General features: G+C 45.6%; 1 protein-coding gene across 1 annotated transcript in view; it reads right to left on the reverse strand.

Annotated features, from left to right (window-relative positions):
• The window catches only part of LOC105812921 (ELKS/Rab6-interacting/CAST family member 1-like), a 66,997-nt gene that overhangs the window by 31,907 nt on the left and 25,316 nt on the right, over positions 1 to 9,774 (reverse strand). Inside the window, exon 2 of the mRNA XM_012647482.1 lies at positions 6,781 to 6,969. Coding sequence (XP_012502936.1) covers positions 6,781 to 6,969 — 189 coding nt within the window. The remainder of the gene's footprint in view (positions 1 to 6,780; positions 6,970 to 9,774) is intronic.

Consider the following 9,774-nt stretch of genomic DNA (forward strand, 5'->3'; position numbering starts at 1 on the left):
AAAAAAAAAAAAAAAAAAGAAATGAAACAGAATAGAAAGATGAAAGATTAAACTCAACTATTAATATATCAATAATTACATCAAATGCAAATGTTCTGAACACTTCAATTGGAAGACGATGACCGAATGTATGCTCCCTACAAGAAACCTACTTTAAACATGAAGAAAGATAGCTTACCAGCAAATGTAAGGAAAAGGTTTACCATGCATGTCCACTAATCTAAAGGTAGCTGGAACACTCACATTAATATCAGACCACGCAGACTTCAGAGCTCTGAATAAGGACATTACGTAACGATAATAGTCAGTTCACGAAGACAGAGCAATCCTTAACGTGCATGCACTGGATAACAAAGCTTTATGAGACAGAGCAAAACTGAGAAAGTCAGGAAAATAAACAAATCCCCACGTTAGTTGGTACGGTAGCCAGGCTCTAAGTGGGCAAAGAAAACACAACAATTCTGGGAAATCTTCAGATGTGAGGTTTTATTTTTAGGCTCCTGTAGGCCAGGTAGTGGCAGATTACGCAGCCAAGACTCAGGTGAGGTCTGGTTTCTAACATCAACACTCAGACTCTCCAAAGCTATTAAGTGGCACTGAGGAAACTGGGGTTGCCAAATAAATAATCAGCTAAGAATACACCAAGCATTTTGCACATGCACCGCGCTGCGCCAGGCATTGCAGAATGTAAGACATGCATGGTCCTGGCGGTGAAGAGACTTACAATCTAGTTGGAGAAATAAGAATCACAAATATGAAATACAAAATAACAAACTATGCAGAACTCACTAGAATTCACTCATTTAAGTTAATGAGCACGTGCATGCACCCTGAGGTGGTGCTAATTTTAAGATGAGAACGATGCAGTTCCTGCTTTCGACAGGCAGGCCAGAATGGAAGGCGGCTACGGGATAAATTGTTGGAGCACTGCAGAGGCTCTAAGAGAAAGGCACGCGTTCCGCCTGGGGTTTCGGGAAAGAACACACGGAAGAAATGCTGTCTGAGCTGAGTCTGCGAACAGTCTACTTCGGTATTCCCCAGGGAGACAAAGTAGGGAGGGCATACCTGGCAGAAGGATGAGAATGAGCAAAAGGACTCAAGAAACAGTGCCGCCCTTTTAACAAACCCTACGTAGTCTGGCATGCTTCAAGGACAGGTAACCAGTGTGCACTTAGTAGTCAGGCCAGAGGAAAGAAAGCCTGCACGACACGCAAGGAGTGTAGACCTGACCTTGTCTGCTTGTCCCCTACCCCCACCCCCTTATTCACTCAACAACTACTTACTGAGCTGCTACGAAATCCTGGTCATTGTTCTTGGCACAGAGGATACAGCATCAGAAAAGACAGACAAAGCTCTTATCCCGTCCTCACAGGGTGGTCCAGGGGGAGAATGGTGGCAGCAAAGCACCGTGTAGATACAGCGGTGACTAGCACACACGTCAGGAGCACAAGACTCTCCGTCATAAAGACAAAACCACAATAACCGTCACACACAAAAGAGACCAATATGCATATCTGGCAGTGACTCATATCTTTTATTTCTTGGCCTTCAAAACTCAAGTTGAACCTTGATCACAATGCTCTCACGGGCAAATCAGTTTGTATTGTTAGACAGCCTGCATTATTTTCTTAAATTCTTACTTGGGGTAAGAAGGCAGAAAATTGGCTGGTTTCTCCACAAATCTTTAGCAGCTATGGAGAAGCTTATAGAAGAAGGTGATGTTAGTTGTTGGATTCCTTTACAGATGAGCTAAGTCTCCTGTTTCCCAGGGAACACTGCAGAAGATACAATTTCACACACCTCAGACAGTAACGTCAGTCACTGAAGCACGTTCTCAATCCAGGGCAAACATGGCAACATTTAGAGGATTCACGTGTGTGAGCAACACTGTTTCAATGACTGTGGTAATGTGCAATGGTAAGTTTATTAATGAATTTCCGGTTTCATTCATTGGAAACTTTCTGAAAAATTCTTAGTTTGAAATTTTCTATCTTGGTGTCACCCTGAAGATATTTTTTTCCATTGGAAAGATTGAGTTAAGTCCATCCAGGCATATTTGAAGTACAGGACTGAGCGAAAACACTTTTTCCATTTCAAAGACAAGCTGTTTTTTTTTTTTTTTTGAGACGGAGTCTCACTCTCTTTCCCGGGTTAGAGTGCCGTGGCATCAGCCTAGCTCACAGCAACCTCAAACTCCTGGGCTCAAGCGATCCTCCTGCCTCAGCCTCCCGAGTAGCTGGGACTACAGGCATGCGCCACCATGCCCGGATAATTTTTTCTGTTTTTAGCTCTTTGGCTAATTTCTTTCTATTTTTGGTAGAGACGGGGCCTCACTCTTGCTCAGGCTGGTCTCCAACTCCTGAGCTCAAACAATCCGCCCACCTCGGCCTCCCAGAGTGCTAGGATTACAGGCGTGAGCCACCGCGCCCGGCCAAAGACAAGCTATTTTACAAAGCTATAATTTAATGCCAGTTAAACTTTGATACATAACTATGTCAGCACTTTAAGAAGCACTAGAACTCCCAGGGACCTTTAAGAAGCATTGTTTTTCTGCAAAATTTTGAAACAAAAGTCTTTAAAATAAACTAGCCATGTGCCCTGTTTCCAGTTGCATTTTTACTACATGGTTATTAATATCAAAAAGAGCTATTAGGAATTTAATTCAATACTGTCCTTTAAAGTTTTTTTCCTCTTTCAAGAAAGTAATTAAAATTCCTATGGCAACCTGCTAAATTTGAGAAGTAGGCCTTACCATTTTCGCATCAAACAAGAGAGGCATCCCGGATAACTAGGCAGGCTGTTAAACATGTCTACGCATCAGGAGGCACCGTCTGCAGTATGGGGAAGGAAGTGCAGCCCTGAGGCTCTCCAGTTTGCATTTCTTTCTTTTTCTTTTTTTTGTGGAAAAAAAGATTTATTTTTTTCTAATTACAAAGGTAATACATAGATAATGCAGAAACCCCAGAAAATACAGAAAAGTATAAAGAAAAAGAAACTCACAGATCCATCCACAGATGACCATTTTATCATTTCACCACTTTGGTACACATGGATCCAAGTTGATTCACTGATATAATTTAATATATTTCATATATATACACACAATTTTTAACAAAAATGATGGTATTCTCTGCACACTGCTACGAAACCTATTATTTTTCACTTAGCCACAGATCATAAACATTTTTCCCTGTCAAGAAATGCTTTTCTACTGCAACATGATTTTTAATGGCCACGTAGTATTCCAGCCACAGACCTGTTCTTTAGCATCTCTACAAAAGGCTCTGCCTTGCGGAAGGCAGCTTGCTGCACAGAGACCTCACCGTGCCTCTCGGCTGTGTCTAGCTCCAGTGAGCACCGAGTACGAGATGCTCAACTCCATATCCTGCATGTCACTTCCTACTAAATCAGAGCAGGAGACTCGGGCCCTGTTTTTACTAGGCTTTAGAATGGCTTTACTGACATAGCCACAAGCTTACTGATTAATTTTCAATTAATAATAAAAATGCCCGGTGGTATTAAAAAATTAACAATTACTGACAATCTTCCACTAATGATGTGTAGCCAAAATAGCTCGTACTTATTTTCATACATATCTACTACCTAATGCTAGATTAACTGGCATACATCTTAACATCCTCGTTACTGGAACTTCTAAGGATCCTGGCACAGCACGCAAGGGTAGAAACACCAGCGGAGGAAGTACGAGACCCGGGCTCCAGTCACGGCCTTGCTTCTTACTAGGAATGTGATCTCAGATGCGTTTCCAGACCTCTGTGAGCATCCACTCCAACGGGGGCTACACTAGACGATTCATAAGGCCCCCTCTGGCTCTAACTGGCTTCAATCTAATAAAATATGACCAGCGGCAGCATGGTGAGTGAGCAACGCATAGTTAACATCCACCCCCAACTCGAGACTAAAAAGTGAACTTTAGAACATTCAAGAACACTGAAAGGGTAGCACCAGTTCTGACTTTCTGTGGGGCCTCAAGAATGTTGCAGAGGCTCACTGACCTTCAACTGTCACCTCCCACACTGTGAAATTTTGCAGCTTCCAGGTCAACAGCCTGGTCTGTAGAAACCGCCCGGGCCCCCGCTTTCTGCGTACACGTGCTCACCCCAAGTGCGTGATGCGGGCCAGGAGCAGGGAAACACAGCCCGGCGGTTTCACACTTCCGCCGTCAGTCGGCAGGAGGAGCACTAAGAGGGCTCACTGTGGCGACCAGGCCGCTGCACCTGCCTTGCTTTGCCCACGCTTGGTTACCTGCGCGGTTGAGAGCGCGGGCGGTCCGCCCTCCAGCTGCCCCGTCCTGTCAGATGTACCATCCCAGGAACACAGACGTTCCCGGGATAGCATGCTGTGCTGTCACGTGGCTTTATAGCTGGACAGTGAGAATGCAAAGCGATGCGGGGCACTTAAGGAGCTCTATAAACGTGCTAAACACACGTGTTTCCCCCGAGACCGGGGGCTGCGGATCCGCTGTTTCCACACGGCCCTTCCTCCCTGTGCCCGGCGTCGATCGCGCGGCTGACACAGCCTCTTTGCCTCCGGAAGGGCAGCGTCGCATCCGGCCGCCTTTGCTCAGTCTTCGTGCATTTCTGCAGGTTTCCTTAAAACCAATCGAAGAGCCCGCGAACACGCCCGCCAGTTCCCTTAAGGCAGCAGGGCGGCCGCCGTTTGTCCAGGCGTCCCCACCTGCCTTTGTCAGGGGTGCTCTCCGCACGCTCGTACCACTTCTCTCCTCTCAGGCCTTTGGCTCATGGTTCTCCTTCCTTCACTCCGCTTCGGGGAGAAACGCCTGGGTCTGGAGACTGTGAGGTCGCCCTGCCGCAGCCGACTCCGTGCTTCTTCCCAACGCAGAGACGCTCGAGTTCCGTGACCGTGGGCTGTCACCGCCATCGCTAATGTCACGCCACAGTGAGTTTTATATTCAACCCAATTTTCCTTCGCCTACTCCGAGTGAACACACCGTGTTTAACAAACAGGCAAGACTCAGCTGGACAGTGCGTACCTACCAATCCCGATGAAGAGTTTTGGTAAGTTTGTAACATCTGTGCCTTTCTTTAGTGTTTTGGTCGGTACGCCTGTAACCTGTAAGGGGGTGAGGGGCATCACCCACTTCTGTCTGTAAACTAGGAGCAAAAGGAGCTTTGAATTAATATTTTAAACCCTGCTCTTTTTCTCTTTCTCAGAGTCCACCCGATTTTTCTTTCCTTCACTTTCCGTGTCTGCTTGCCATCCCTATCCTCATCCTGTTCACTCTTTTTATTCACAATCTTTGCCTCCAAGCTAGCCTTATGTCATTATTGAACTAAAAATCATAACATGTAAAAAAAAAAAAAAAAAAAAAGAAATCACTGGATTTTTACGGGCGACAGTAAACAGAAAACGTAACACAGACCCCTATGCTACATTTGTTTGTGCCCCCCCCATTCCTAAATTGAAATCCTAACCCCTAATGTGATGGCATCAGGAGGTGGGGCCTCTGGGGGGGTGACTAGGCCATGAGGTCAGCAGCCCGCAACCTGGAAGACAGCCCTCGCCAGAAACCAACCATGCTGGCACCCTGATTTGGAACGTCCAGCCTCCAGAACTGTGAGAAATAGGTATCTATTTTTTATAAGCCACGCACTCCGTGGTACTTTGTTACAGCAGCCCGAATGGACTAAGACACGGGGTTAAACCTAAACTAATTCATCCAATGGTTTTTTTACTTAAAAAGTCAAGGCTATATTGGAACCTACAGTTCCCTAGAAACAACTTGAGATACACCTGAAGACACATGCTATTGACTTGTCAAAAATCCCTATCCTGCCGGGCGCAGTGGCTCACGCCCGTAATCCTTGCACTTTGGGAGGCTGAGGTGGAAGGACTGCTTGAGGCCAGGAGTTTAAGACTAGTCTGGCCAACATAGCAAGACTTCATCTCTAAAAAAATGAAAAAAGAATTAGCCGGCGTGGTGGCTTGCTACTCGGGAGGCTGAAGCAGGAGGATCGCTTGAGCCTAGGAGTTCAAGGCTGCAGTAATTGTGATCGCACCACTGCATTCCAGCCTGGACGACAGAGTGAGACTGTTTCTTAAAAGAAAAATCTCTTATGCAAACATCCTTAACTCAGACTTTCCTTCAGCGGTCACCACGTCTGTGTAATAACCTATGGCATGCGAACAGATTATCCTTAACACTCTTCCTTATAAATCAGCCCTTTCTGATAACTAAGTTATACTGATGCAAGAATCAAGTGGCACTTCCTTCAAAAGGTAACCCCAAATATCTGCGGAGACTATTCATTACCAATAATCTTAAATCTAAGAAGAGAAGGTGGTTACCAGGAGTGGGGGTGGGGGAGATGTTGGTCAAAAGGTACGAAGTTTCAGTAAGATAGGGGAATACGTTCACGAAGTCTACGTATTGTACAAAATGCTGGCTATAGTCAATAACAATGTATTTTATTCTTGAAAACTGCCGAGGGTAGATTTTGTATTCTCACCATAAAAAAATGAGGTAATGCATATGTTAATTAGCTCGATTTAGTCATTCCACAGTGTACACGTATTTCAAAACAATATGTTGTACACGGTAAACACACATATTTTTAAATCTCTCAATTAAAAATAAATTACAAAATAAAATAGAAATCAGTACAAAAATCTGGAACCCCTCCCCGCCGAGAAAATCCTGGATTCAAACACTGAATTCCCCAAGGCAGTTCCCACCGCATCAACCTCGGCAGCAGCCGGACTTCAGCCGGCTCTTGTCAGGGCGCGGGGGAGGCTCACCTGTTCCCGGGTCATCTTCTGCAGCTCGTCCTCCCAAGCTGCCTGGTCATCGTCCAGGTTGTAGGAAGCTGGTGGAGTGAGTCCGCGAAGGATCAGGGGGTCTCGGTCGTGGCAGAGGGCTGTCAGGTGTCCAATATACAACTTCAGTTTGCTTCTATTTTGGTCAAGTTCTAAGAGGGGCTGGATGATCTGAGGTGAAAGAAATAAGGAAAGTCAGGGTCGATCTGAAATGAGAAGCTCGAATATTCCTTATGCCTCCCCAGTCAAAGAAGACTGACCACAGACTAAGCTCTTCTGATCGTTACCGGAATCTTCAGGATTACAAAGGGAACACGTGCACGCGCAGTCGCGCGTCTGCGCCGTCACTCCCCGCCATTCTGGGGGACGGGAGGGAGCGCCGGCCCGGCCCGTCCACCCAGACCAGAGTGCTGTGTGCAGGCCGGGCATCGAGCACAGCACCACCTGCTTTTACAGAGACGACGCTCCTGATACAGGAAAACTCCAGCTACCTCGCAATTCTCTTTTCGCTGATTTACGAATAGGTTGGGAAAAACAGCTAGTGACAACGGGTCATCTAAAAGCCTGCACTACACACACTTCAAGCGTCCCTCCACCTCTTGGAACGGAAGGAAAGCTCTGTCTCTGGAGGAGGTGGTGTTTTCGTGGCCGAGAGATGTGGCGAGAGCACTCACTGCTGCATCCGCCCCGTCCTGGCTTCGGCCCCCACGTCCACCTGAGAGGCCGCCCAAAATGCTGCCACGCAGGGACTGACGAGTCCTGACATGACACCGACACCGCACTCACAGCCAGGGACCCTCTAAATTCCTAGTTGGAACTCTGCCTCTGTGTTTTTCTTAAATAACAGACCTGCTCTGACCGTTCCTTTCCTGTTCCCTGTGCCCTGGATGAACAGCTACTCCTCCAACCGCCCTCCGACCCCGGCCGCCGGAAGCTCGTTCGTTGACGGATGACTCCCGCGCCAGGACTTCCTCTGGCGGCTCCTGGGACGACACTTAGCCGGGTATTCGGTCGTGGGTGCTCAGGAAGAGAGTCGGGCCAGTTGTCACGTCACAGAACACGAAGCGTCAGTGCAGCACCTGCCTGACACGCGGCAGCTGCGCAGCGGCGACTCTGGGCGTGTTCGCAGGCCCGCGCGGCGGAGCTCTGAACCTGCTGCCCGGCATCGGGCCGGCGATTTTCATCACCAGGACGCCTCTGACCCAGCTAACGAGCAGGAGCTCGATAATCCTCGAGTCAACAGAAGCAGGGCCTGTATCACCTTCGACAGCAACACTGACTCCTCCTCGGCCCCCTGGGAGGGCTGCTCCAGCTACTTTCCTTTATTTCTTTTTAAGAGTTTTAAAAATGAATAAAGTTTTATGTTTTTTATTATGAACAATATATATTTTACTCTGAAAAATCTGGGAAAAGAACGGTATAAAGAAAACAATAAAATCGCATCCACTTGTATAGTATTCCATCAAGAAGTGATCATTTGCAACATTTTGGTGATTTTCTGCCAAGTCTTTTTATAAACTTAAATCAATGTTAACGGTTTCGTACCTCGCCATTTTGCTTCATACACTGTTTATCTATTTGACATTATATTGTGCGTACTGCCCATGACATTATGTATTACTGCAAAGTATTTTTTTAATGGTTGCATAAAAATATAGCTCATTTCCTTTGTTTCTAATACTATTTCCAGGAAATAATTAAAAGAAAGTGAAGAGCCAGGGCTTAGTGGCTAAAACGATCCTTAGCTTACTAAAAATGTCAGAGTTCTGAGTTTAGACCACACAGTATAATATGACAGAGAAGCTGGAGCCTGGCTAGACAGACCAGAGAAAGCGAATCAATTTAGAATTATTTTTATTTGTTTAAACACTCCATTCTATGAGGATAAGGGTTCAACACTAAAGTGGTGCTGTGGAAGGCTCCTGGGCTCTGTCAGTGGCCCCTGATCAGCAGGCTCCCGGTACCGGTTCTGTGCTGGAATTTCTTACCTCTGACGGGCAAATCAGCACAGCCAGACACAGATGGAAAAGAGTGTTTCAATCAAGCAGAGGATCTGGAGAGTGGGGAAGTTGGATAGTTTTTACAAACACCACCAACCTCTCAAAAAGAACTGTATTTTATTTCTGACCACAAATGCATACTCACTGTAGAAAGTTCAAAAAGAAATCTACAGCGCGGTCTCTGAAGGCAATTAAAAGGCAGTGTCACTTCAAATGCACGCACACTTTGCGTGCCAATGACGAAACGATTCAGTCTTGGTTCTGTCATCGCATCCTCCACGACTCCAAGTAATGCATCCCTATTTAATTCCCATGTTTTTACGCTTAGGTGTCTCTATCTTCTTTCACAGATACATTGGTAAAAAAAAAATCCCTTTTGGGATTTTCACTGGGTTTGTGAAATTTATTCCCACTCCCTGTGTGTGTGTGTGTGTGTGTGTAGAGGTGCCGTCACGAAAAAAGCCACATCTGGGCTGCAAGGCTAAAAGAGCTGATGTCTTAAGTGACTGCCGTTTTGCATCGCCAAGTTGGCATAAAAAAGTATGACCACTGAAAAACGGGACGATGAGATAAATGGTCATAGTGGAACGCTGTTTGGAAGATTCAAAGGCGTTTGTAGTAAGATGGGATTTAGGGTACTAGCTCACTACCATGGCTATCACTGAGGATGCTGACTTTTAAGGGTTCTTGTTCTCCATCAAAAATGAACCTCAAACTGATTTAAGTGCATTTCATACTTAAGTGCTAACTGATTAAATATACAACATGATAGTGTTTTTGGACTCTGAAATTTTTCAAAGCCCAACTGAAAACTTATAAAATAACGGCATTTGAAATTTTTTCCAGGATAAAAACTCATTCTACAAAGAAAAGATAAACATTCTAAGTGATAGATATCTCAATTACTTAGATTTGATCGTTACACATTGTATAAAGTTATCAAAACATCACATGCACCCCCAAAATATGTAAACTA

Source organism: Propithecus coquereli, unplaced genomic scaffold (genome assembly GCF_000956105.1).
Source record: "Propithecus coquereli isolate 6110/MARCELLA unplaced genomic scaffold, Pcoq_1.0 Scaffold269, whole genome shotgun sequence".
Lineage (NCBI taxonomy): Eukaryota > Metazoa > Chordata > Mammalia > Primates > Indriidae > Propithecus > Propithecus coquereli.